At 62.2% G+C, this 25,411-nt stretch overlaps 3 protein-coding genes across 5 annotated transcripts; 2 read left to right on the top strand and 1 right to left on the bottom strand.

The window, feature by feature from the left end:
• Positions 1-3,392: 3,392 nt before the first annotated feature.
• On the top strand, positions 3,393-12,357 carry SLC20A1 (solute carrier family 20 member 1). 2 transcript variants are annotated; one of them, XM_082785861.1, is made up of 11 exons: positions 3,393-3,475; positions 3,683-4,266; positions 4,345-4,485; positions 4,621-4,706; positions 6,607-6,703; positions 8,511-8,630; positions 10,057-10,317; positions 10,399-10,960; positions 11,065-11,250; positions 11,359-11,443; positions 11,648-12,357. In XM_082785861.1, exons 2-11 carry the CDS (start codon positions 3,921-3,923, stop codon positions 11,807-11,809), a joined length of 2,046 nt encoding a protein of 681 aa, XP_082641987.1. In that variant the 5' UTR covers positions 3,393-3,475; positions 3,683-3,920; the 3' UTR covers positions 11,810-12,357. The 2 variants fall into 2 exon arrangements, with proteins under 2 accessions (XP_082641987.1, XP_082641986.1); XM_082785860.1 differs by having other exon boundaries at positions 10,396-10,960.
• A 553-nt stretch (positions 12,358-12,910) lies between these two features.
• Positions 12,911-16,779, top strand: LOC309891507 (cytosolic purine 5'-nucleotidase-like). Of its 2 annotated transcripts, XM_082785865.1 has the most exons (18): positions 12,911-13,018; positions 13,388-13,461; positions 13,557-13,674; positions 13,785-13,880; positions 14,014-14,105; positions 14,188-14,245; positions 14,366-14,459; positions 14,604-14,657; positions 14,743-14,826; positions 14,942-14,983; positions 15,079-15,186; positions 15,299-15,365; positions 15,439-15,609; positions 15,770-15,821; positions 15,944-16,004; positions 16,098-16,274; positions 16,400-16,447; positions 16,528-16,779. In XM_082785865.1, the coding sequence occupies exons 1-18, from the start codon at positions 12,948-12,950 to the stop codon at positions 16,594-16,596; spliced, it is 1,536 nt and encodes a 511-aa protein (XP_082641991.1). In that variant the 5' UTR covers positions 12,911-12,947; the 3' UTR covers positions 16,597-16,779. The 2 variants fall into 2 exon arrangements, with proteins under 2 accessions (XP_082641991.1, XP_082641990.1); XM_082785864.1 differs by having other exon boundaries at positions 15,944-16,274.
• A 117-nt stretch (positions 16,780-16,896) lies between these two features.
• CKAP2L (cytoskeleton associated protein 2 like) lies at positions 16,897-25,238 on the bottom strand. Its single transcript, XM_082785863.1, has 9 exons — positions 25,203-25,238; positions 23,913-23,979; positions 21,878-21,944; positions 20,443-21,497; positions 19,797-19,998; positions 19,063-19,218; positions 18,608-18,671; positions 18,155-18,305; positions 16,897-18,058 (listed from the first exon to the last, which is right to left on the bottom strand). Exons 1-9 carry the CDS (start codon positions 25,219-25,221, stop codon positions 17,833-17,835), a joined length of 2,007 nt encoding a protein of 668 aa, XP_082641989.1. The 5' UTR covers positions 25,222-25,238; the 3' UTR covers positions 16,897-17,832.
• Between the last annotated feature and the right edge of the window lie 173 nt (positions 25,239-25,411).

Below are 25,411 nucleotides of genomic sequence, written 5' to 3'. Positions count from 1 at the left end.
GGAGAGGGTCAGCCCTGGAGATGAGCAGGGGACAGGGAGGGAAGGGCAGGAGGTCCTGCCAGAGGCAGGCTGACATCCCTGGGTCTCCAGGGACCACCTGAAACTCCCATGTTGGCTATCTGGGCTTTCCTTTTAACCAGCCACAGCCTCTGGCTGTTCCCCGCTGGCTCTTTTGATTTTTTCCAGGTGGGCAGAAGGGGCCTGGAGCTGGGGGCTACTTCACCAGGATGAGGAGAAAAAGGGTCCCTGAGCTGGTCCAGGTGATAGAGTGGTTGGTAGCAGCTCTGCAGAGCAGCTCAGCAGCACCGTGACCCCATTCAGTTCTGCTGGGCCACCCCGAGCGCATTTCAGGCACCTCTGCTCCCTAAACCCGGGCATTTCTGTGAGCCCCTCACTCCCCAGCTCCTCTTCCCGAATCACGCTGCAATGCCCCATGCCCAGGAGGGTTTCAGGGGAAAGCTCAGCAAATCACACCCAGCAGACCATAGCCTTGGAAAAGCAAACTACACCAGTGCCTCGAGCTCGGGATTTACAGACTCACCATGTTTTATGGGGCAGGGAGACGGAACCGTGATTTCGTACGTGACATGGGCACGATCTGGAACGGTGACTCGCAGGTAGCTTCCCAGCCACTCTCTCTGCTCCAGTGCCTTAAGTGGCATTAATGTCCACGTTCGGGCATCTGTTTTATGTCCTGGGCTGCGCTCCTGGAGCAGAAGCCAGTGCTGCTGCAAGGCTGCAAACCCAGCGTGCTGGGTCTCACGGCCCCACTGCTCAGAAGAGGAGCTGTAGGGCAGACCTACTGCAGGTCCCAGGTAGCCCTGCATGGCCCTGGCTGGACCTGCAGGCGCTGCCCTTCTCTTGCCCTGCTCGGCTGTCCCCGTGCTACTGTGGAGTCGTCTGTCCCGTTGCCCTGGGCCATAACCTGGGGATATTGCTGTGGGTACAGCCACCGGTACAGGTGTCGGTACACCGACTTCACGGGTTGTCTTACTGAAACAGAACAGAGTTTACCATTCCCCATTTTACCCCTAGCACCAGCGTGGAAGTGGATTTAACACCCGCTGTTAACACCAAATCAGGGGTCCTGTGGTATCTAGGGGAGGTGGGTGCAGGCTGACGTGCCCGTTTCTCTCCGTTACCCCTTCCCCAACAGGTTCGGCACACTGTGAGCCCGTTAGGGTGACTGGATGCAGCCCCAAGCCATCCACGGTTGCTCTGGGTGCTCAGGAGGTCACATCCCTGCCTCTGCACCCTGCTCCACCCCGTGTCCAGGCAGGTCCCCCACCAAGCCACCGCACCTTGTCCCCACCCTCCAAATAAGCTGACGGCAACCTTACGGTTTGGTGGAGGTCTGGAGAGGTGGGAGCACATCTCCTCCCTCCGCGGGGCCGGGGATAGACATGAGCCAGGCTGGGAGCAGCTCGATTTGGGGGGGGACCTTCCTACCCCAAAACCCAAGCCAGGGCCTCTCCCCCTCTGCAAGGAGCCTCCTCGCTCAGAGCCCTCCGGTACGGCCGTGTCTTGTCCCAGGGAGCCTGGAGCTGGACCCAGCGCTGGTGATGTGGGCTTAGCGGTGCTGAGCGGAGGTGCTAGCCAAATCCAACCGAAATAACTCTGGGGCCGTTCCTTCCCTGGGTGCATGGCCCGGCATCCCCCCGCAGAAGGTCAGGAGGTTCCTCACAGCCCATTTCTCCAGGCTGCCGCAGTTCCTCTGGATGGCAGCACAGCCCTCTGGTGCGTCAGCCGCTCCTCCCCATCCTCTGTCATCAGCAAAGCTGCTGAGGGTGCACCTGCCCCATGCCCAGGTCAGTAACAAAGGGCTTGGACAGCACGCACTCCAGCTGCACTTTGTGCCACCAACCCCGGCGGTTCAGACAGTTTTCCTTCCACCTCACTGCCTGCCTACCTAACCGGTGCCTCGTCATTTTGTGTATGGGGATGTTATGGCCAGCAGCGTCAAAACCTTGCTAAAGTGGAGGGGAACAACACCCGCTGCCCTCCTCTTCCACCCAGCCAGACACCTCGCTGTGCGGGCAGTCGGGCTGGCTAAGCTCAGTGTCCCTGTTGGAAGTCCACACTGCCCACTCCTCATCGGGTTTTTCTTCGCCATGTGCTTGGAAATCGTTTCCAGGAGGAAATGGGATTGGGAGCCCCAAGTCCTGGGTCCCCACAGCATCGTCCGGGGGCTCCCACCTGATTCTCCAGCAGATGCTCACCTGGGACAAAAGGGAGACCATGAGGGACAGGGATGGGGTCAGGGTGTGGGGTTGTCCTCTGCCACCACGGGGGGAGCCAGGAGAGGTAGGGAGACCCCAGCACCCATCTCCCCTTGCCCCCAAGCCAGCCCAGGGCCGCGGCACAGCTACATGCGCCCGGTGCTGCACGTGGCCGGGGACATGGGGCCAGCAGGGACACGGGGCCGGCAGGGACACGGGCCGGACTCTGGCCCCGTGACGCGGGGTCAGCGGGGTGGGGGCACCCAGGCCACTTCCCCCAGCGGATGCCAGCAGCGGGCCCACGTCAGAGGTGGCCCCACGAGGCGACGGCTCACGACGGCCCAGCCCCGAGCCACTGACCCGTGCTCCGGCCACACACAAGCCAAGTGCTGGACACGGGTGGGCTCCCTGCCAGCCCCCCGGCCGGACACCCCGGCTTCCTGCGCCGTGCTGACCCCCTGCCCCCGGCCGGCTCTGCCCGCTGGGCCGCGGTTCCTGCCGGGCAAGGGTCGCCCGAACAAGGGAAGAGCTGGGCAGCCGCGGGGCACCGGGCACGGCCTCGAGGGGGGCACGGAGCAACGGGGCAGCGCTCACGCACGTGTCCCCGTCCACGAGGAAGCAGGAAGCGTGCAACAGCGGCGTGCAAGGACGTGCACACACCCAACGGGAAAACAGCGGGTGGGGGGCTTGGGGCCAGCCCCGGGCACCCCGGGGGGCTCCTGGGGGCGGCCACAGCCAGCACCGGGGGGGAGGGGGGACACGAGGGGACACGGCGGGCCCGGGGCGGCCGGGGGCTGGTGCCCGGCGGGCCCCGTGCACGGGAGCTTCACGGCGGTGCCGGGCGGAGCTGGGGCAAGCCCGGGGCTGTGCCCGGTGCCGTGCCCGGGGCCTGGATCGCGCCCGGTGCCGGTGCCGGTGTCGGGGCCGCGCCAGAAGCGGGCGGCGCCCACGTGGAGCCGGCGCGCGCTGCCCGCCGAGAGGCGCGCCAAGAGGTCCCCGAGCAGCTCCCGGCCGTTGAGCGGCCGGCAGCCAATAGCGGCTCGGCCCCGCCCTCCCGGCGGCCGGCGGGCGAATGGGAGCGCCGGGCGGCTCCGGACGTCACGGGACGGGGCGGGGGATGGCGGCGGTCACGTGTCAGGGAGGCTATAAAAGGCCGGGAGGGGCCGGGCCGAGCTCAGCGCGTCCCCAGCCCGCGTCCGGTGCCCGCGTCCCGGTGCTCCCGGAACCGGCCCCGTCCCGGCCCCTGGGCGCTGTCGGTGAGCGGGGCGGGGGAGGGCGGCCATGGGTGGGGCTCGGAGGGGGGGGGTTGGGAGGGATTTGGGAGGACCTAGGGGGCACCTGGGAGGGGTTTTGGGGCGATTCCGGTTGGTTTCGGGGCTTTTCGGGGTTTTTCGGGGCTTTTGGGGATGGGAGCGGCCGTTGTGTCCGCGCGGTGCCGCCCGCTCAGCGCCCGCTGTCCGCAGGATGAAGAGGCCGCCCCCCCGCCCGCCCTCGCCATGGAGCCCGGCCCGGCCCTGACCGCCCCCGGCCGCCCCGCAGCAGCCGCCGCCGTCGCCGCCCGCGCCCTATAGCAGCGGCCCCGCGTCCCGCCCGCAGCCCTATTTAATTTTGTACCTTATTTATTGTCGCACCTCCGTACCTCACGCTCTGTTTACATCCCGAGCCCACCCCCACCCCGTCCCCAAACCGCCGGCAGCAGCCATGGATTCGGTCCCCACCGGTGTCACGGCGCTGGCGGAGAGCGGCGGCGCGGTGCCGGCTGCGCTGACCGGCTTCCTCTGGATGCTGGTGCTGGGCTTCATCATCGCCTTCGTGCTGGCTTTCTCCGTGGGTGCCAACGACGTGGCCAACTCCTTTGGGACCGCGGTGGGCTCGGGCGTGGTGACGCTCCGCCAGGCGTGCATCTTGGCCAGCATCTTCGAGACGGTGGGCTCCGTCCTGCTGGGGGCCAAGGTGAGCGAGACCATCCGCAAGGGGCTGATCGACGTGGAGATGTACAACGCCACGCAGGAGCTGCTCATGGCCGGCTCCATCAGCGCCATGTTCGGTGAGTGCCCGCGCGCCGCGCCGTGCCGTGCCGCCCCGTGCCGGTGGCTCCGTTACCAGCCTTGTTCTCGCCCTTCAGGATCGGCCGTGTGGCAGCTTGTGGCTTCGTTCTTGAAGCTTCCCATTTCGGGTACCCATTGTATCGTCGGAGCAACGATTGGCTTTTCCTTGGTGGCCAAAGGGCAGGAAGGTGTCAAGTGGTCTGAGCTGCTAAAAATCGGTGAGTGCAGCGAGGTGATGGCTCCAGACACAGCGCGACCACCTCTGCGTGCAGCACCAGCCCATGCTGCCACCCTGCATGTCCAGGGCTTCCCCTCCCAGCAGCGTGGTTCTAATCACACCTCTTCTCTCCTAGTGATGTCCTGGTTCATCTCACCCCTCCTGTCTGGCATCATGTCTGCTATCCTGTTCTTCCTTGTCCGTAGGTTCATTCTTCATAAGGTAAGGATGGGCCAGCTGTGTGTTGTGACAGCCTGGGGCTGCTGGGGGCTCGCAGCGTGCCCGTTAGTGGGTCTGGTTGGCTTATGTGCATCAGAAGTTCTGCAGGTGCATGGGTTTGGATGTGTGCTTGTGGTGAGCCTTGAGTGGGCACCTGTCCAGGAGCAGCTGAAGGGACCTAGGGGAAGACGAGAGCTGCACTTGTTCTGTGAAGTGGAGCCCAGGAGATAAGGAGGCTTCACTTACCTCCTCCAAAACATCTGGGCTGGCAGTGTCCCTTGCCTGGCTGGAGGAGAACCAGCTGCGGCTTCCAAGTAGCAAAGCAGCCTGGAATTGATAACATCAGAGCTTCTTGTCAGGATTTTCCTTGACTCATGGTGCGAGGGTGAGCCGTGCTGCAGATGAAGGCAACGACTGACAGCGATGGCTTTGTTTTGAAGCCGGAAGGGACAGAATTGTCCCTGGTGCTGTGGAAAGTGTGCTTTCCCCCCAGGAGAGGCTGGCTGGGCAGCCCACACCTCCAGGCTGTTCTGTATCACCATGAAGCAGAGCAGTTTCTGCTGTTTTTATTTTTCTGAAGCCGGGCAGGGTTCTTGCACCTCTCTGGGTGCTGCTGTATGCCAGGAGGCACGACTTGTGGCCGTGCCAATTTGCACTTCCTTCAGCTTGTGTGATCTGCTCTGGCATTAGCCTACAAAGGAACTGCTGCTTCCCGTACGTAGGAGCAGCGTTTCCATCCCAAGCCACCTGCGAGCAGCAGGTCTAAAGCTACTTTGGGGGGCTCAGGGGCTGCATTTGGGGCAGCATGGCCTGAGGACAGAGCTCAGGGAACCCCGGTGTCCTCTTCTTGGTCACCGTGAGTGCAGTGCCTGGCCTGGGAGCCAAAGTCCAAGCCTGGGGTGAAACCTGCAGCTGAAGCTCCTCAGGCAAATTGTTCCAGGTTCTTCTCTGCCTTAAAACTTGGTCAGGTAGCAGCAGCCTCCTGGCAGGGCTGCGAGGCTCCAGGTGAACCCAGGGGCTCTCTGGTGGGGCTTGAGAATGAACTTTCCCTGTTTGAAGGGTGTGGAGGTCCAGGAAAAGGAAATTGGCACCCAAAATGTTGCAAATGGAGGTGGTGGCTTTAATGTCACCTTTTGGAGGTGACAAACCTCTGTGAAGCACGCGACACTGCTGGTGAGGGACACTCAGCCAGCCGTCCAGGGGAGCCAACTCCAGCATTGTTGTGTAATCAGTTTGTTCTGCGCCTTTGAGTTTAATGACTTAAATGAGTTTAGGGCTGGGATCTAACTACTTCTGCTTCGAGAGATGTTAAGATCGTATCGCTGCTGCTTTCTGCCTGGCAACCTGCTAAAACAATCCGGCGTCACTGCTGTCGGAGTAACCTTGCATAACTGGCCTTTGAGAGCCGTGCTTGCCCCCCGTGCTTCCTGTTGTCGAGTGGCCCTGGCACGGAACCGGCTGCTTGCGGCCCCCTCGCCGTGGTCGGCAGCGCTCTGTGCACTTGCATCAGCACGGGACCCGGATTGCCGGGCAGCGGTAGAGATTAAGTGCTCCTGCTGCCGGGGCGAGGGCCTCTCTGCGCAGGTATGAGGCTGAATAAGCTGCTTGTGGGTGGTGGACTTCCTTGTGCAGCCTGGGTCAGCTGGAGAGGCAAAACTGACAAATGGTTTGGTCTGAAAGCACCCGGCGAGGTGAAAAATCCTGTGTGGTTGGAGTCGGAGGAAGGGTTGCAAGAGCTTGCGTGTGTTTGCAGGGGGTGTCGGGGGCCTGGAGGTGCCCCCTGGTTCTGGCTGGGGGCACGCTGCAGGGCTGAAGGCCTGGGGAGTCTCACGATGTGGCTGGGGGTGGCCACTCCTGTGGTGCTGGGCTCTGGGTTCCTGCAGCTCCCCACCTTGTCTTGCAGGCAGACCCCGTCCCCAACGGCTTGCGAGCTCTGCCTGTCTTCTATGCCTGTACCGTGGGGATCAACCTCTTCTCCATCATGTATACCGGCGCGCCCTGTAAGTACACGTCTGAATACTTGAACCTGAATTTTGGAATTCTTTACAAAGCCTCCATTAAATGCACGATTTACCCCTTTTTGCTTTTCAGGGCTGAATTCTCCTAGAAGGCGGCTGGCCTGTGCCGGTTACAGAAGGCGGCAGGCTAGCGTGCGCTGAGTTCTGTACTAGATAGTTCCCAGCCAGAGGCCTGCCCAAACTAAACCCCACAGACCTTTCTCCTTAGACTCCCCAGCACTGGCAGATAACGCGACTTCCCCTTCTCCTTCTCTCTAACCTGTGCTAACCTCAGGTACCAGCTGCTGCTGGGAGGCTCCTCGGGCTCCCCACAATCCGGTAGTGAGGCTAGGAGCAGGGCTGGAGGCCGGGCGTGGAGCCCGTGGCCTCTCTGTTCACCTGGGCCCTAAGAATAAACTAATTATCCCCGAGACTTCCTGGCGAGAAGAGCTGGCGCACTGCAGCTGGCACCTGTACTGAGAAGAGGAGTTCGCTGCAGTTTGAAAGCCCTTTGGGAACACCAAATTGAAATGTTTGTTTGGCTGTTGTGTAGGGGGGGGGACAGAGCCGGGCAGGACGGGAAAAGCACAGCCCTGTCGCCCGCCCGCTTGGCACGGGCGTAATGAGCGGCGTACCCGCAGAGCCCGAAGGCAGGCTGGTGGGGGAAAAATACCAAATCATAACTTCCATCAGTCAGAGTAACTCGGCGTGAGCTGTTTTCAGTCTGAGTGGGTTTCCTGTTGTGGAACAGTGGAAGAGGTCGCTGGAGGCTGACAGGAGGCAGTGCTTTTTGAGGCTTTTGAGGGTTTTCTCTGTAAACAGTGCCTGGAAGGCTTGCGAGGGCTATCAGCTCCCTCCCCTTGGTGTGCCTGGTGCGGTGTCCAGCCCGGCGGGCACGGGTGAGGAAGAGGAGGAGGCTGAGAGGCACTGAGCTCACTGAGCAGCAGTGCTGCTCTGGGTTGGTTCACAGCTCGGCCTCCCCAGGTGGATTCGTGTTCAGCCTGAGTGCCTGGCTGGAGGAGTGGGGCAAAGCCTCACGCTGCTCCCTGTGGGCTTCATAGCCCTTGGCAAGCCAAGGTTGGAGGCTGCCCGGGGCTCACAGGTTATCAGAGTGTGTTATGGTGGTGTGAGGGCTGCAGCAGGACATTCAGGAGCTGAGCCATCACGAGCACTCCGTCTCCTGACAGGTTGCAGCAGACTGTGAGGTGTAAGCGCCTGCTGGAAGTCACGCTGCATGTGGGGGCGCTTGGAACTAGGTCACTTAACACCTTGGGTGCCTCTCGGCAGGTTTCAGCAGAGAAATCACCTTGGGAGAGGTGCTGGGGGCAGCCCGGCTCTCTGGTGGGAGCAGCCGAGGTCCTGCCTTTGCTCTCCCCCTGGCTTCCCAGCCCGATGTGCCAGGGGAGGCAGCACTCACTGCCTGCTGCAGCAGCCTGGCTGCGTTTTTCTGTGACATTGCAGCAAGGCAGGACACGGGGCTGTGCGAGGCGGGCGCGAGTATTCCTGGGGCTGCTCAGGCAGAATGCACACCGGGCGCTAATCGGGTTTGGCTGCGGGAGGGAGGAGGGAAAGTGTCTGAGCATGTGAAAGAGATTAGCTTTTGATGGGGGAGATTGTACCCTGGTGGGGCTCCACGTGTGCTAAGCTCCTGGTTTCCGTGTGGTCAGCAGTGGATTTCCCATTAAATTGGAAGCTCGCTGGCGGGCCGGCCAGCCCGGGCGTTGCAGGTGGAGCTGCTCTGCACACCCAAGTCGTACACGGAGGGGGCTGTGGCCCTGGGGTTTTCAAGATCCGTTGTTTTATTTCCTAGTGCTGGGCTTTGACAAACTTCCTCTCTGGGGTATCCTCCTAATTTCGGCGGGGAGTGCTGTTGTCTGTGCTCTCGTCGTCTGGTTCTTTGTATGTCCGAGAATGAAGAAGAAAATTGAACGTAAGTACCTGCCTCTTTGTGATCCTTTGGGGGAGGGCGCGCTTACTAACAAACTTCCTTTCGCAGCGGGGAGACCTCATTAGCCCCAGGGCTGTTATTAGCAGGGATCCTTAGCTGCAGTTATCACTTAAGCTGCTCTGCCAGCCCTGAGTCACCGGGTGCATCTCACCAAGCCACAGGCTGGGCCCTGTGAGCTCCTTGCCACCTGGGGGCTGCTGAGACCCCAAAATCCCCCTGGGAGCAATGTTCTGCTACCTGGCAGCTGCTGGGCAGGGCAATCCTGAGCTGCTCTTGGCACTGTGGCTCAGGCAGGAGGCAGCGAGGCTGTCAGCTGGCGTAACCTTTAATCCCGGGCATACCTGGTGATCAATCTTTGGCCCAGCAGCTGCAGATAGCAAGTCAGAGCTGCGTAATCTTATGAAATCCTTTCCCCGTGGCAGAAATGTCTGTTGAAAGGCATCCAAAACAGCAGTCCCGGCACCCTTCTAACAGCGCAGGCAGCTCGGAGCTGTGCGGGGTCTCGCACACGAGCTCTGCGTGCAGTCAGCTTCCTCGTTGGATGTAGGTGAGGGGATAGCGAGTGTCCTTGTCAGGCTGGTGGAGCTGGGGTGTGACTAACATTTTTATGGCTGCCCTTGAAATCCTTCCAGCTGCCGGAGCTTCACGCAGCTCCTCCCTGCCTTCAGCTGCTGTGCATGGGGCTGGGGGCTGCTGGGGGCTTGGTGCCAGGGTGGGTGGCAGTTGTGGTGGAGGTGTCTGGATGGGCTGAGCTCCTGTTTCCAACCACTGTTTGCAAGTTCCCAGCAGGAACAGCCTCAGCTTCCTGGGCTTGGTGAGGCACCGGCTTGGCTCCCCTTGGAGCAGGAAACCAAGCAGTGCGGGGAAGCTGGAGGCTGCTCCTGGCAAGCCGGGCTGTTTGGGTTTGCAGCCCGGTGGCAGGAGCTGGAGCCAGGCCCCAGGCAGTGGGGAGAGGATGGAGAAGTTCAGGGGGTCCCGGGAGAGAAGCAGGGCCCTGTCTGGGTGCTCCCCTTGTCTTCAGGTGCTGCACTGCCCAGGGGTGCTGGCAGCAAGGGAGGGGGCACAGACTGAGAAAAACATGGCTTGTTTGTTGAAAGAGGAATCTCTGCCCTCGGAATAACCAGCAACATCCCCGTAATGGTGCTCACCACACCCGGTGTGGGTGTGCAGGGGCTAAAAATAGGAGATGAGCTGGCTTGTGACAGTCTGGCTGCTGAGCGTTGGGCAAGGTGTGACTGATGAGCATTGGGGTGAGAGGGAGCAGCTACCAAAGTTCAGTGCCGGGGAGGTGGAAGCCAATTTGTCTGCCATAAATCCTAGCCTTGAGGGCCATGGGCCTCGCGGGCAGCAGGGCGGGTGTGGATCTGGCAGAGGGCAGGGGCTTTATGGCATCTGCTTCTCTTGGCAGGAGAGATTAAATCGAGTCCTTCTGAAAGCCCCCTGATGGAGAAGAACAGCAGCCTGAAAGAAGACCATGAGGAGCCCAAGGCCCCTCTGGGCGATGGTCCAGGCAATGCCAAGAGCCCCATAGCCGAGGTGGTGTCGCCTGTGCCACACCGGGTGGTTGTGGAGGAGAGGACGGTGTCCTTCAACCTGGGGGACTTGGAGGAGGTCCCGGAGCGCGAGAGGCTCCCGAGCGTCGACCTGAAGGAGACCAACATTGATAGTGGTGAGCACTGGGGGGTTGGTGGGGAGGGTGCTGGGTTCTGTGGGTCCCTGGGCACTAACTCCCCTCCTTTTCCCTCAGCAGGAGCCGTGCAGCTGCCCAACGGCAACCTCGTGCAGTTCAACCAGGCCGTGAGCCACCAGATGAGCTCCAGCGGGCAGTACCAGTACCACACCGTGCACAAGGACTCCGGCCTCTACAAAGAGCTGCTGCATAAACTGCACCTGGCCAAAATGGGGGACTGCATGGGGGACTCGGGGGACAAGCCCCTGCGCCGCAACAACAGTTACACGTCCTACACCATGGCCATCTGCGGCATGCCCCTGGACTCTTTTCGGGCCAGGGAGGGTGAGCCCAGGGGCGAGGAGATGGAGAAGCTGACCTGGCCCGCCGCAGACACCAAGAAGAGGGTGCGCATGGACAGCTACACCAGCTACTGCAACGCGGTGGCGGATACGCACCCTGCTGCCGACGTGGATCTGAACGCTGCCCAGGTGGAGATGGGCATCGGCAACAGGAAGGGCAGCAGCAGCTCCCTGGAGGAATGGCAGGACCAGGACAAGCCCGAGGTGTCCCTCCTCTTCCAGTTCCTGCAGATCCTCACTGCCTGCTTTGGCTCTTTTGCTCACGGTGGCAATGATGTCAGGTCAGTGGGGCTGGCCAGCCAGCTCACCCCTTCTGCTGGCTCTGCGGGGCGGGCGCTGCCCTGCTCAGCTGACATGCCAGCTAAGGGTTGCCTTCCTCTTGCAGCAATGCCATCGGCCCTCTGGTTGCGCTCTACCTCGTCTACCAGACGGGCGATGTGGCTACGAAAGTGGCGACTCCCATCTGGCTGCTGCTGTACGGCGGCGCAGGGATTTGCATCGGTTTGTGGGTGTGGGGACGGAGAGTCATCCAGACGATGGGCAAGGACCTGACTCCCATCACACCGTCAAGGTAAGGCAGGGCTGGAACCGTGTCCTGCTCCCAGAGCCCTGGGCGAGGGTGGCACTGGGGTCCTGGTGCCAGCCCCGTGCCGCATTCCCACGCATTTTGTGTCCACAGTGGCTTCAGCATCGAGCTGGCGTCTGCCCTGACCGTGGTGATCGCCTCCAATGTGGGCCTCCCCATCAGCACCACCCACTGCAAGGTAAGGATGAGCCCGGTCTCTTCTGCATCCTGTTGCTGATGGGGGACAGGCTGCTGCTGGCCCCCCGAAACAGAGCCGTGAGCCTGTGGGATGAGGGAGCTGGTGGCAACAAGGGGCTTGTGCCAGGTCTCCCCGCTGGGGCTCAGCGTGTGGGGCAGCCCCACGGGCGAGGGCTGCGCTGAGACGGGGCCGTCTCCTCGGCAGGTGGGCTCGGTGGTCTCCGTGGGCTGGCTGCGCTCCAGGAAGGCGGTGGACTGGCATCTCTTCCGCAACATCTTCATGGCCTGGTTCGTCACCGTGCCTATCTCGGGCCTCATCAGCGCTGCCATCATGGCTGTCTTCAAGTACGCCGTCCTGGGAGTGTGAGGCGCCTGCTGCTGCCCCGGGCCGCTCGCGCTGTGCCTGCTTTCCGCTGCCGACCGTGAGGGAGCCGAGCGTGCTTCCCCCGCCGCCTCCCGGCGTGCCGTAGGCCTGTCCTCATCCACAGGGCTCCCCTCCCTTCTGCCTAGTGTTGTCACTGAAGTATCTTTGTTTTTTAATGGTTTTGGCGCTACGTTTTTAGAAGGGGGTGTGCGGCTGTGAGCCTGTGCCTGCCCGAGGCATGGCTGTCCCACTGCTCTGTAGGTCTAGATTAGCAGTGACGTGGGAGGACACTTTTATTTTATTTTTATTTCTCATGACTTTAATTCGGATCCCGTTGCAGTGATTCCTCCCCAGGAGGAGGAGGACTGGTGCTGCTGGTCCTTGCCCCGGGCTGGGGGCCGCAGGCTGCGCTGTGCTCAGCTTTGCCTCCATCTGCAGTGGTGACGCTGCCCTGTGTCCCCCTGTGGCTGGGGGGCAGCCCTGGGCCCCCCCCAATACCACAGCCCCTGCTCACTGCTGCTACCTCGGACTCAATAAAGAAATCCTTCGTACACCAGTGCTGCGCCTCTCTTTTTGGGGGGGGTTCTTTGGGTTCTCCTGGCTTTCCCCCCCCATTTCCCAGTGCTGTCCCCCCACACCCTGGGTGTGATCGGGGCCTGTGGCCCTAGATAAGAGCCCCACATGGCCCCTGCTGTCACGGGACATGGGGGAGGCTTATCACGGCCCCACAGCTGGGGCTGACCCCAAATTGTCACTGCTTTCAGTGGGGCTCCTGGCCAAGCCTGGCACAAGCCCTTGGGGGCTGGCTTGGGGGCCTGGGGGTGCTCAGTGCCCCCCACTCCCAACCTCGGGGGCCGGCCCCATGCTTCTTGGGGTTTTGGGGGGCGCTTCCCTCGTGTAGGGCCGAGGGGGAGAGGCCGGGGGCGGTGCGGGGCCGGGCCTTGACCCTTGGTTAATGATTGCCCGGGGGCACCGGGCCGCCCGCAGCCTCCTGGCGCCGTCGGGGCCGCGGCCGTGGGAGGGCGCCGCTGCCTCGGGGCAGGGGGGGAACCGGGGGCCGGGGCTGGGGCCGCGGGGCCGGGGCGGGGCGCGGGGCCCCGTTAAAACGGGCGGAGGTCGGAGGCGACCGGAGGCGGCGGTGATGGGCAGCGAGGGAGAGAGGGGCCCGGGGCAGGGCGACCCCCGGGCGCTGCGGAGGGACTGCCAGCACCGGTGGGGGTTGGGGGGGGGGGGCTGGAGGGGCGGGGGGAGGATTTGGGGGGAAATGGGCAAATTTGGGCATAGAGGGGGGTGAGGCCGGGGTCCCCTTGCGCTCGCCCTGAGCAAACGGGGGGGGCTCCGTGCCCTGCGCCCCCAGCCCACCGTGGCTCCGTTTCCAGCTGAAAAGCCCTTTTTTCTACTAAAAGCCCTTTTTTTCTACTGAAAAGCCCTTTTTTTCTGATGAAAAGCCCCTTTTTCTGCTCTGATCTCTCCCCACGGGGCCCTTTGCCTGGGGAAGGGACCGGGCACCTGCCGTGGGGGGTCTGCGCTCCCCCCGCTGCGCCCCAAACCCCCCCAGTGCTGACCCCCGGTCGCCCCCAGGATCTTCGTGAACCGCAGCCTGGCGCTGGAGAAGATCAAATGCTTCGGCTTCGACATGGACTACACCTTGGCCAGTGCGTGGGGCGGTGGGGAGGGGACGTAGGCAGATTTCGGGGTGCTGCCCCCCTGCCCCCAGCCCGCACCCACGCCACCCCCCTGCCCGCTGCAGTGTACAAGTCCCCCGACTACGAGGAGCTGGCCTTCCAGCTGCTGCTGGAGCACCTCGTCTCCATCGGGTACCCCCACGAGATCCTCGCCTACAAGTATGACCCCACCTTCCCCACCCGGTGAGTGCCGGCGGGTTTTGGGGACGGGATCGGGGGGGACACGCGTGTGGCAGGGGCACCGGGACCCCCCCCTCTGTCCCACACCATGCTCACGGGGGTCCGTGCTGCAGGGGGCTGGTGTTTGACGCCCTGTACGGGAACCTGCTGAAGGTGGACTCGCACGGGAACCTGCTGGTCTGTGCCCATGGCTTCCGCTTCCTCAAGGGGTGAGTTCTGGGCTCGGGGGGGTCACAGGGGTCCCTCGGGGTGCAGGCGGTGAGGTTTTGGAGGTGTGGTTGGAGGGGCAGGATCCGGCCAGGTGCTCCCCACACTCACAGCGGCTCCGTGCCCCCTCCCCAGGGCCGAAATCCTCCACTACTACCCCAACAAGTTCATCCAGCGGGACGACATGAAGCGCTTCCACATCCTCAACACCCTCTTCAACCTCACGGGTGAGTGACCCCCCACACACACCCTCACCCCCCGAGCCCTCCCCGTGGCTCTGCCCCCACTCACGGCCGCTTTCCCTGGCAGAGACCTACCTCTACGCCTGCCTCGTGGACTTCTTCAGCAACTGCTCCAGATACGTCAAGTAAGAGGGAAATAGGGGAGGGGACAGGACGTGGCACCCCGCCAGTGGCAGTCTGGGTGAGGAGGGGGTCTCAGGGGGCCTCCCGTCACCTTCACACTCCATTTCCCCCCCCGATTGCAGCTGCGACACCGGGTACAAGCACGGGAACCTCTTCATGTCCTTCCGCAGCATGTTCCAGGACGTGCGCGAGGCCATGGACCAAGTCCATCTCTCGGTGGGTGCCACAGGCAGGGTTCGGGGGACACCATGGCCGTGGCTTCACCCCCAGAAGTTTTTTTGGAAGGGGGGGGGTGGGAGGGACGAAAAATGTCTGGATCCTGGCACCGCGCCGAGCTCGCACCACCCGTCCCTTCTGCAGGGCTGCCTGAAGGAGAAGACGCTGGAGAACCTGGAGAAATACGTGGTGAAAGATGTGAGTGGCTCTGAGCCCCCCCACCCCAAAACCAGGCCCCCATGCCCCCCCCCGGCCCCCAGTGCCCTGACTCTGCCCTCGCCAGCCCCGCGTGCCCCTGCTGCTGAGCCGCATGAAGGAAGTGGGGAAGGTCTTCCTGGCCACCAACAGCGACTACAACTACACCGACGTGAGTAGCAGCACCCTCACGCCTGGGGGGAGAGGGCACGGAGCACAGCCCCCCCACCCCACAGCTGCCCTCCTGAGGGACGGTGTGGTGGCAGTGCCCCCGGCTGTCGTTGCAGGCCATCATGTCCTACCTGTTCGACTTCAGTGACGGGGACAAGGTGAGGCCGTGCTGCGGGTGCTGTTGGCAGCCCCCCCGCCATCCGTGACCCCCTCTTGTCACCTCCCCTCCACCCCGTACCCTGCTCCCCGGCAGGCCGAGACCCCGCAGCGCCCCTGGCGCTCCTACTTCGACCTCATCGTGGTGGACACCCGCAAGCCGCTCTTCTTCGCCGAGGGCACCGTCCTGCGCCAAGTCAACACGGTGGGGACCCGGCCACCACGTGCCACCCTCCTGCCACCTTGCGCAGCACGGGCACAGTGTGGTGGCTCCGGCGCAGGTGACAGCTCCACCACGGGGCCTTCTTTCCCCACAGGACACGGGGAAGCTGCGCATCGGGACATACACCGGCCCCCTCCAGCACTGCGCCGTCTACTCCGGCGGTGAGTGCCCGGCCGGGCAGCGCGGTGGCGCGGGGACACGGCAGCACCGTGCCCTGATGTGTGGCTGGCACAGGTTCCTCGGACGTGGTGTGTGACCTGCTGGGTGTGAAGGGCAAAGACATCCTGTACATGGGGGACCACATCTTCGGGGATATCCTCAAGTCCAAGAAGCGGCAGGGCTGGCGCACCTTCCTGGTGGTGCCCGAGCTGGCCCGCGAGCTGCAGGTGTGGACGGAGAAGAGCGGTGAGCAGGGCTTGGCTGGGGCAGCCCTCCAACCTGGGACCTCCAACAGTGACAAAAGCAGACCTGGGGACAGCCGAGCAGGGCGGGACGTGTCCCAGCACCCTGTGGTGGCCGTGCTGGGGCCGGTGGCTGTGCTGAGCTGGACCCTTTGCTATTGCAGAGCTGTTTGAGGAGCTGCGGAGCCTGGACCTCTTCCTGGCGGAGTTGTACCAGTGAGTGGGCACTGGGGGGGGCTGTGGCTGGGACACCACGGGGTGCAGGGACCTGGAGGAGACACGTGGAGGACCCTCGGGTGAGCTGTGAGACCCCGCTCAGGGCTTGGCTCCCGCTGCAGGCACTTGGACAGCAGCAGCAGTGAGCGCCCGGACATCAGCTCCATCAAGCGTCGGATCCAGGTGACGCCCGGGGACCCATCCCCGGTTGTGCCCCCACATCCAGCACCCCAGCACGGGGCACCGGGTGCCCTGACCGTCCTGCCCTGCCCGCAGAAAGTCACGCACGAGATGGACATGTGCTACGGGAAGATGGGCAGCCTGTTCCGCTGCGGCTCGCGCCAGACCCTCTTCGCCAACCAGCTGATGCGCTACGCGGACCTCTACGCCGCCTCCTTCATCAACTTCCTCTACTATCCCTTCAGCTACCTCTTCCGGGCGCCCTCCGTCCTGGTATGCGGCTCCTGCCCCCACGCCGTGCCTCGGTTTCCCTTCCTGCCTTGAGGGGGCTCTGGAGGACCCCAGCCCGTTGGGTGCTGGGCGCCAGCCCCTCTCGCTGCCCCCTCTCTCCACTGCAGATGGCCCACGAGTCGACGGTGGAGCACGGCCCCGTGGACGCCGTGGAGGTGGGCAAGTCCTGGCCCGGCCCCGGCACCCCAATGACGGTTGGGTCCTGTGCCCACTGAGACCCCCTCCTCTGTCTCAGGTCACAGGGGTCCCCCAGGACTCCATCAGGGAGGAAGAGGAGGAGGAGGAAGAGGATGGCGAGGCCTGAGCCCGTAGCAGCACCGCTGGCTGCCGATTTAGTGGGTGCCAGCCCCTCGAGGGCACTCAGTGAGCCCAGAGGACTGAAGCTGCCTGCAGGACGATCGGTGGCCCCGTCCTGTCCCCGCACAGCGGTGCCCTTCTCTTCTCTTCTGTTTTCACCCTTTATTTATAAAAGGTTCTTTAACTCCTGGCTAAGCTTTATTGGTGTCATAGAGTGGAAGAGACATAAAATCAGTTATGAGGAAAGCTTTTGCCCCAGAGCTTGAGAGATGGGAGTAAAGCACAACTCCCAAATCCTAATCCAGCAGCTGGGACTATGTGCAGGCCCCCGAGCAGGGGGCAGCAGCCCTGAGCCAGCCCCCTCGCTGCCAGCAGGGCCGCATCCTGCACCAGGACCTCCAGATATGGCACCTCAGCCATCGAGGCTTCCCAGTAAAGATGCTGAGCAAAGCAAGCAGTGGCTGCGGTGAGATGGGAAGACGAAGGCTGGGGCTCTGCCCTGTGCTTTACGGCAGCAGCACCGTTTCACCCCTCTCACAGTAGGGAAATGGGGCTGTACTGCCAGAAGGGTCCTGAGTGCACCAACAGGGCCCAGCTGCACCCCCTGACCTCCCCCAGCCCCACCACGCACAGAGCTCAGGCCTGGCAACCCCCAAGGACCCCCAAAAGGGGGCAGACCACCATCTGTGTATGATGGCTGCATCCGTGGGGGCCTGTGCCCAAGCTGCTGCGATCCTTCAGGCACCCCAGGACCTCCAACCTCTCCTGGGGGCTAGAGCATGGCACAAGTCTGGCACGGTTGGTGCCACCATGGGTGGCTCTGGCTGTCCAGGACAGGGTCTGTGCGTGCCTCCTGGCAGGGAGATGTCAGCCAGGCAGGGCACTGGAGCAAAGCCCTGGGGACACCACTTCCTGAAGCACCAGGGGGTGCTGGAGCATCACAGGGACCCAACGATGTCCTGGAGCACAAAACCCAGGGCGTGCATCGGAGAAGAGCCACGGGCAGCCCCAAGGGCAAGGAGCCCAAGCCTCCCATCCCGGACCTCACGCACTACTCATAGGCCACACTGCACCTCTGCTGCAAGTTATTTAATATTTGAAATATTTGAAAACAGAGGAAAAGGCTAATTACATGCCACCCCTACGTATTTACATCTGAGAGGCAACAGGAGAAGTGGGTGAAGTAAGTGCATGACAGCAAGAAGCACGGGGCAGCCAGCACCCCTCGGGGAGCACTTTGGGGCTACAACTTCAAAATCTCCATCTCTGCCACCTCCGGCAAAGCCTTGTTTTTCCGGAAGACGTACTGCGTGTCCTCTTCGTCATCCAGGATTTCATTGAGGGATGACACGACAGGGTCGTGGTCCTTCAGCATCACCGGGTAGCAGCTCGCGGCCCTCTCTATCCGCAGCGAGCGCCGCACCGGCGTCAGGAATTTCAGCTCCTGGCCTTCTGGCAGCTCCCTTCCCCTGCGGGGAGAAGAGCCAGGAGGTAAACCCTGCAGGCAGGAGCACTGGCACGGGGAGAAGGTGCTTGCTGCCAGCTCTGCGAGCAGCTCCGCTCACCTGGGTATGGATGTCACCTGCAGTTTGATGGAGGAGATGGGCAGGCTGGGCAGGGAGCTCCCCGCCATGCTGGGAGTCGATTCCGTGTGCTCCCTCTCTGCCAGGCAAGGCGCTGTGGGCTCCCAGAGCACGGGCTGCTCAGCATTTTCCCCTGAGAGGAGAGAGGAGAAGGGCAGCACGGTTGTAGAGAGGGCAGAGCTGGAGCAGGCTCACAGCACCGCAGCGCTCTGCCTGCAGCCCAGGGCACCTTGCTAGAGGCCTGCTGGGCTGAGGCCTGGCCCCGGCAGAGGGCTCCTGCCCCGTTTCTGAAATCAGGATTCTGGACTTTGACAATGCTCCGTCACCATCAAAGTCAACAGGGACACCGGGCACAGGCTGCAAACCGTGCTGCTTCCCTGCCCGCAGCAGCAGGGAGCCCCAGCCTGCCAGCCGGCCCCTCCGTGCGTGTGTTACCTCCTGGCGGCTGGCCTGAAGTCTTCAGAATATCAAGGACAACATCTCTGAGCTCCTGGAGCGGCTGCAAGAAAAGCCAAACACGGGTCAAGGCAGGCATGACTCAGGAACAAAGAATAGTCCAAAGAGAACGGGAGAAAAGGTTGCTGCTGCTGCACCCTGTGCTGGAGGGAAAGGCTGACGGCTGCAGCGGTGCCCTGCCCCAAGTCAGATCTGCGAGCACGCTGCGGGGTGGACACAGCCCAGCTGGTAAATCCCACCAGAAATTGCTGTTACACCGCCCAGGCACGGAGCTGCCATCGTGCTGCTTCCAGCCACAGCCCAGGGCACTCGGCCTCCCAGCCCTCCTCTGGAATCCGAGCCCAAAATCTGCCCCTCGTCTGGATGTGACCCGCTGGCACAGGGCAGGGATCGCAGGGAGCCAAGGGGAAGCGCTCACGGCGCTCCCTACTCACGGTAGCACCGGCTGAGATTGCAGCTTTGTACAGCTCCACCACGTCAAAGGGGCCGCTCCGGGCGAGCAGTTTCGCTTTGCAGATCCAGAACTTGGCGCATTTCTCTGCTCGGGGCTCGTGGGACAGAATTGCAGAGAACTCCTCCGACTGGACACCCTGCGAAACACGGACAAGGTGTGAAGAACGGGGCCACCCCTCAGGGCCAGCGCTCCCGGGCAAAAGAGGCAGGGTCTGAGCCCAGATTTTGCTTTTTACAAGTCTCTTGCATGACCTTGGGCAGATCATTTCTCTGCCTCCATTTCCCCCTCAGTAAAATACGCACTGCAGGGAGATGTTGAGGGAGAGGTTCCCCAGTGCAGGCAGTAGCAGGGCCACCAACCCCCGGCGCTGGGCTAGCAGGTGGCATTGCCAGGGGTGATGTCCACCAGGGACACATCTCAGGGTGGCTCACACAGCCTGGGCTGCTGCTGCAGAAATCCTGCTGCAGACCGGTACCAGGACAACAGGGACACACGTTGGCCACGTTACTGGGTGTCACTGTTGTCCTTGTCATCGCCCTGCGTGCCTTTGGCCAATCCCCATAACTCCAGGGGTGAATGGAGCATTAGGACTTGTATTTTTCCCAAGACAAGCAAGAATCCTCGCTCTACACCCGTGTGAGCACATGGCCTTTATCTCCTGGGATGCTCCAAGGGAAGAGAAGCCTCTGAAAGCTGCCACTTCCCCATCCACACCTCCTCGATGAGCTTCAGGCACTCAGTCAGCAGGTTGTTGATTTTGTCCAAGTGGAGCTGCTCAGGCTTCTCTGCTTTCTCTTCCTCCTCAACAGCTCTACAGACGGGCAGCTTCGCTCTCACTGGCTTTTTTTTGGACTGCACCATAGGTGGCCGTTTGTAGGTCTTGCCTTTGGATGCCAACCACTGCTCCAGCTGCCTCCTGTTGAGGGACCAAGGGATCGCTGTTACCCCCACTTTCTGACCACCAGCACTTGCCGAGCTCTTCCCCATCTTCCCCTTGGATCTCACTCTAGCCAGATTCAGCTGCTCGGTGGGAACTCCAACCTAAAAACTCATCTGAGCCAGACTGGGCAAGGCAAACCCGCCCAAATTTGTGTGTTTTGAAGATTTTTGAACAGGAGAGCAGCTGCACAAACCAGCAAGGCTCCACCTGCCAGCCACTACGACCCACTCGCTGCTGGCTGCGTTACGCACGGTAGGGGACTGCCAAACCTCCGGGGGGAAAAGGGGAGCCCAGAGCAGCCCCAAACCACCCAGCAGCTGGCTGAGGGAGCCCGGCCCTACAGGTAGAAGCTGGCTCAGCAGCTCTGTGCTCTGCTGTCCCCTGGAGGCAAGGACGGAGCCAGCCCGAGGCGCTACTCACCTCCGATCCTCGGCCGTCTGGGTCTTGGGGACGCGCCCTGCGTGCACCCCGCGTGCCTGCGGCGGCTCCGGGTTCAGCCTCTCCCTTCTGCTCACAGCCCCTGGAGCTCTGGGGCTGTGAGACCGGCCCATGGTGGCTCTGGCTTGAGACAACGCCGTGTGTCTGGGCGGCGCCTTCACGTCCTTCCTCTCTGCCCCAACTTTAACCACGGGCCTTTGCCCCGACACCGCGGCGCCCAGCCTCACGCTGGGGGTCCTCGTGGACCCCAGGGTTGTGGTCCCCTGGGGCCTGCTGGAGGCTGGAGGCTTCGGGGGAGATCTTTTCGCTTGGGGAGCTCTACTGTGGTGCTGAAGGCTTCCCCCCTGTAGCGTGCCAAGTAGCTTTCCTACAGGTTGCCCTGCTGTACTCGTTTTTTCATGTTTTACTGCTGTTTTTTTATGCAGCAAATTAGTAGAAACAGCAAGTGCCCGAGGGGGTTGCAACAGTTGGGTTTTGTCACTTGGTTTTTGAGATGCACTCTTTGAGCTTGGCAGAGACTTCCTGAATTTGTCCTGAATCAGTGTTTTCTTAGCCTGGCAGCTATTAATTGTCCTTGACACGGTGCCTGAGGTTTGCCTATGAGCCAAGGCTCTCTTGTTCGTGATGCTGTTTCCATCTGACTGAAAAGCTCTGCTCTGCACGAGGTGTGTAGGTGCTTGTGCTGAGAAGTTCTCTTTGTTGCTCTCTAGCTGTTCCTGCAGGCCCTCGGTCAGCAAGCAAGGTTCCCCAGGAGCAGGGCCACCACACGCGGTCTCCTCGGTCCCTCCTGGGTTTAGGGAACCAGAGGCAGAAGCTGGGAGCCTCCCTCTGGGAGGTGCAGAAGGGTTCACACCTGGTACAAGCCCTGAGGACAGCTTTGTGCTCTTCCCCGGCTGCTTTGGATGTACCACGGCTGCTCCCCACGATGTACTTGGAAACTTCTGTGGGGCAGCGCAGCCCCCCGGCCGCACGGGCTTGCTGTCCCTCTCAGCATCCACCGCCACGTCTGGGAGAACATCCCTCTTGTTCCTGTTAGCCTGAAGAGAGACAAGGTGAAATTCAGCCCCAAAACCAGCAGGGCCCAGAGGTCTCCAAGCCCAAAAGATGAGGAGGGCTCAGCTTGATCAAACCCCAGCAGCTCGCTCCTACCCCGGCCCTGCCAGCCCAGGGGGGCACAGCAGCATCACAGCGGCTGCCAACACAACACCCGCCAGCACCCAGATGAAGGGCAAGTCTCTCGGCCCGAGTTCCCCTGCAAAATAATTAGTTGTCTTATTGCCAGCTGTTTAGCAACACGTTGGCTGCAGCTCGTTTGGGGTCAGGAACTCGCTGTCCTGGTTTGTGGACCCTGTTCTGCCTGGACGTGCTTCAAGCGTGAGACGTAAAACCAGACTGAAAAGATTTCTCTTCTACTTACATGTTCTGGTTTAGAAACTGGTTTTAGGACTGGCTCCAGGCGATTAATCCGGTCATTTAAATAGGGCCTGCAGAAAGGCAAACAAGTTATCGGGGTATCCAGCAGCTCTCGCAGCAGAGGTTCAATACCTGAAACACTTGCCGTTGTTTCAGCAACCGGAGCTTACGAGAAGCCTTTCGAAATCAAAAAGCTGCCAAGGAAGCCACCACGTCACGTTTCTTTTTCTCCCGTGCGGCAGCGGAAAAGCGGCACAATAGGCTGACACCCGGGGCCGTCACACAGCTCACGACCGCCGCCGCCAAGAAAAGCCATCAAAGCGTTTCCTGCAGCCGAGGGGCCGGGCAGGCAGGATGCGAGGGGCTCGGACAGCTCGTGCCGCCCCTTGCCCAGCTGGGACCCCGTTTCCCCAGCCCACTGGGGCCGTGCAGCCGTCACGGCGGCGCCTCGGAGCGCGCCAGCACCCGCTGCGAGCCCCTCAGCAGCCTGGCAGCAAACAGGAGCCCGCTATCAGCAAGGAGCAGCAGGGTTCTCCCAGCATCTGCTCCCACAGCTGGCTCGGGACCTGCAGTGGGTTTACGTGGCAAGGGTTTGGTAGCGGGGGGCTGTAGGGGTGGTTTCTGTGAGAAGGAGCTCGAAGCTGCCCCACGTTAGGTGAGGAAGCCACTGCTGGCCAGAGCTGAGCCAATAAATGATGCTGTTTGTGCCTCTGTGAGAGCAGATCTCAGACTTTCTCCTGAGGGATGGACCCCGTGGTACGGACCCATATCTGGAGTAGCTCTGGAAGAGCTGCTGCCTGTGGGAAGCCCACGCCGGATCAGTTCATCAAGGACTGCATCCCGTGGGTGGGACCCCACAGCACAGGGGACGAGAGGGACCGAGAAGGAGCGGCAGAGAAGAAGTGCTGTAGACTGACCATAACCCCCATTCCCCCGTTCCCCTGCGCCTCTCAGGAGGAGGAGGTGGAAGAGGGTGGATGCAGGGGAATGTTTTGTTTTCTTTCCTTTGTTTCTCACTTCTCTAGCTTGGTAGTAACAGGTAATAAATCTTACTATCTCCCTATGCCGAGTCTGTTTTGCCCATCAAAATAATTACTGCGCGATCTCCTTGTCCTTATCTCAACCCCTGAGCCCTTTTCATCGTATTTTCTCCCTGTTCCTCTTGAGGAGGGGGAGTGAGAGAGCAGTTGTGGTGGAGCTCAGCCGCCCACCTGAGTAAAACCAGCACAGGAACCCAGCCCAGCTGCCAGGCAAGGCTGACACCCCTGCAGACACCTCACTGCAACCGGAGAGCCCGGAGAGCTCGGGTACTGCCCTCTGCTCTGCACCAATTGCGTGCTATGCCATTAAGATCATGAATTTGGTTTATATTCTATTTGTGGTGTTTCTCAGAGCCTGGCAGCAGGGATTGGTTCACCCTTTCTGGTCCCTGGTGCTGCTTCCCTTTGTCTTCTCCCCATGGGGAAGTTTTATGGCTCCCAACAAGAGCATGAGGAATAGTGCAGCAGAGCCTCAACTGCTCGGCAGTTCCAGTTAAAAGCTCTGCAGAGCGAGGCCTCGCAAGGGGCTGCTTGTGGCAGTGCATCAGCACAGCCCAGCAGCAAAGGGGCTGCCCAGCCCCTTTGAGGTCTGAGGTTGCTTAAGAGGTCTGAGGGTCATGCCTAGCTTCACTATTTGTGTGCTTTTAAGTGCACCAAAAAAGCCTCTTCCTAACTCTGTCCTGTCCCAGAAGGCTGCCAAAAGCGGCACTCAAGCTCGGATGACCCTTTTTTAAGACCCAGCAGCGCCTTTGATGCAAGAAGCCGTGCTCAAAACCCAAAATAAGGTTTGGTGGAGGTTCAGAAGGTGCCCAGAGGAGACGTTTCCAGCAGGGAATATCAGTGCTGAGACCACAGCTGTGCTGCCAAGCGAGAGCACAGCAGGGGTGCTGTGGGACCAGAGCTGTCCCAGGCCGTGGTGGCCCGGAGACGAGGCTGTCCCCATCGGGGAGCTGCTGCAGTGACGAGGCAGAGGCCGGCAGGCTGCACGCCGTGACTTACTTGGTGCTTGGGTGTTTCAGCTTTCCTTTGGCTGCCAGGTACTCCTGGAGCTGCCTCCTGCGCTTGTCTGCAAGGAGATGGTAGGGAAGGATCAGGAGATGGTTAGGGCCCGAGGGAACAGTTCACGCTAGGGATCAGGAGGTTCCGCACCCAGAGGGGGGCTGGGTGCTGGAGCGGGCACCCCAGGGCAGGGGTCACAGCCCCAAGCCCGCTGGAGCTCAGCAAGCGTTTGGACACCGCTCCCGGACACGATCTGATTTTGGGGTGGTCTTTTGGGGACCCAGGAGCTGGACTCCATGATCCCTGTGGGTCCCCTCCAACTCGGGGTACTCTGTGACTCCACGCAGACACAGCAGGCGCAGCCCCCAGCGCTCGGGGCACCCCTCACCCATTTTTTGCCCCGTGCTCCCCGCGGGGCCGTTCCCAGACACCCCCCCAGCCCCTCCCAGCACGGGATCCCAGCCCACCAGCAGACACCAGAGCTCCTTCAGAAGGGTTTATGGGTTTCCCTAGGTTTGCCAGGCAGCCCCCACCCCTCTCCGCCAGCCCCCCGTGCCCCCCCCAGCCCTCGCCTTCCATCACTGCTCGGTGCATCCCCTAAATATCCCCTGAGCCCCCCTGTGAGCCCCAGCCCCCCACTTTTGGGGACAGGCTGTGGGGTGTGGGCACCAGGGCCCCCCAGTGAAGCCGCCCCCAGCCCCACACCCTGGGGGCTCCCCCAGCACGGCCCCATCTGGCAGCCCCCAGGCACCCCCCCACGGCTCTGAGGGCACCCCCAGCACCCCAAAACCCCCCAATACCGCCCCCAGATCTGCGGGGACCCCCCTGAGCCCCAGGACCCCCAGCGCAGCTGCGGTGCCCTGGGTAGGGGGGTCCCTGCCCCATGGGGACCCCCCCCATGCCCAGCAGCCGCCCCGGGACCCGAAGGCGCCCGAAGATCCCCGAGGGTACCCGAAGATGCCCCAGAGATGCCCGAGGACCCCCGAAGGTGTCCGAAGATGCCCGAATGCCCCCGAGTATGCCCCAGAGATGTCCGAATGCGCCCGAACGCCTCCGAAGATACCCGAAGGTGCCCCCACAGGTGTCCGAGGACCCCCGAAGGTGCCCGAATGCCCCCGAGGATGCCCGAGGACACCCGAAGGTGCCCCAGAGATGCCCGAACAGCTCCGAGGATACCCGAAGGCTCCCGAAGATGCCCCCACAGGTGTCCGAGGACCCCCGAAGGTGTCCGGAGATACCCGAATACCCCCGAAGATACCCGAGGACGCCCGAAGTGCCCCCGGCCCTCACCCTGCTCAGCCGCCGCCATGTCCGGCCACCGCCCCTAACCGCCGCCCGCCCCGCGCTGATTGGCTGCCGCCTCCTTCGAACCACCTAATGGAGAGCGCGGCAGGGGGCGGGGCTCGGGGCACAGCGGGCGGCGATTGGCCGAGGCGGGAGGCGGGGGGCGGGGACGGGAGGAGGCACGGGGCCGAGGGGGCGGGGCCGGCAGGGGGGTG

Source organism: Aythya marila, assembly GCF_965140915.1.
Source record: "Aythya marila genome assembly, contig: HAP1_HAP1_SCAFFOLD_282, whole genome shotgun sequence".
Classification (NCBI taxonomy): domain Eukaryota; kingdom Metazoa; phylum Chordata; class Aves; order Anseriformes; family Anatidae; genus Aythya; species Aythya marila.
Note: the sequence above shows the minus strand (reverse complement) of the source record. Positions and strands in the feature narration are given on the sequence as shown.

Coding starts and splice junctions, on each gene's coding strand:
- LOC309891507 (XM_082785864.1), top strand. CDS start 12,948: ATGGGCAGCGAGGGAGAGAGGGGCCCGGGGCAGGGCGACCCCCGGGCG. Junction 13,881..14,013: donor GGCTTCCGCTTCCTCAAGGG/GTGAGTTCTGGG, acceptor CCCCCTCCCCAG/GGCCGAAATCCTCCACTACT. Junction 14,658..14,742: donor AGAAATACGTGGTGAAAGAT/GTGAGTGGCTCT, acceptor TGCCCTCGCCAG/CCCCGCGTGCCCCTGCTGCT.
- SLC20A1 (XM_082785860.1), top strand. CDS start 3,921: ATGGATTCGGTCCCCACCGGTGTCACGGCGCTGGCGGAGAGCGGCGGC. Junction 4,486..4,620: donor GTCTGAGCTGCTAAAAATCG/GTGAGTGCAGCG, acceptor CTTCTCTCCTAG/TGATGTCCTGGTTCATCTCA. Junction 6,704..8,510: donor CATGTATACCGGCGCGCCCT/GTAAGTACACGT, acceptor TTTATTTCCTAG/TGCTGGGCTTTGACAAACTT.
- CKAP2L (XM_082785863.1), bottom strand. Junction 21,945..23,912: donor CTGAAACACCCAAGCACCAA/GTAAGTCACGGC, acceptor GCCTTTCTGCAG/GCCCTATTTAAATGACCGGA. Junction 18,672..19,062: donor CAATCTCAGCCGGTGCTACC/GTGAGTAGGGAG, acceptor CTTTTCTTGCAG/CCGCTCCAGGAGCTCAGAGA.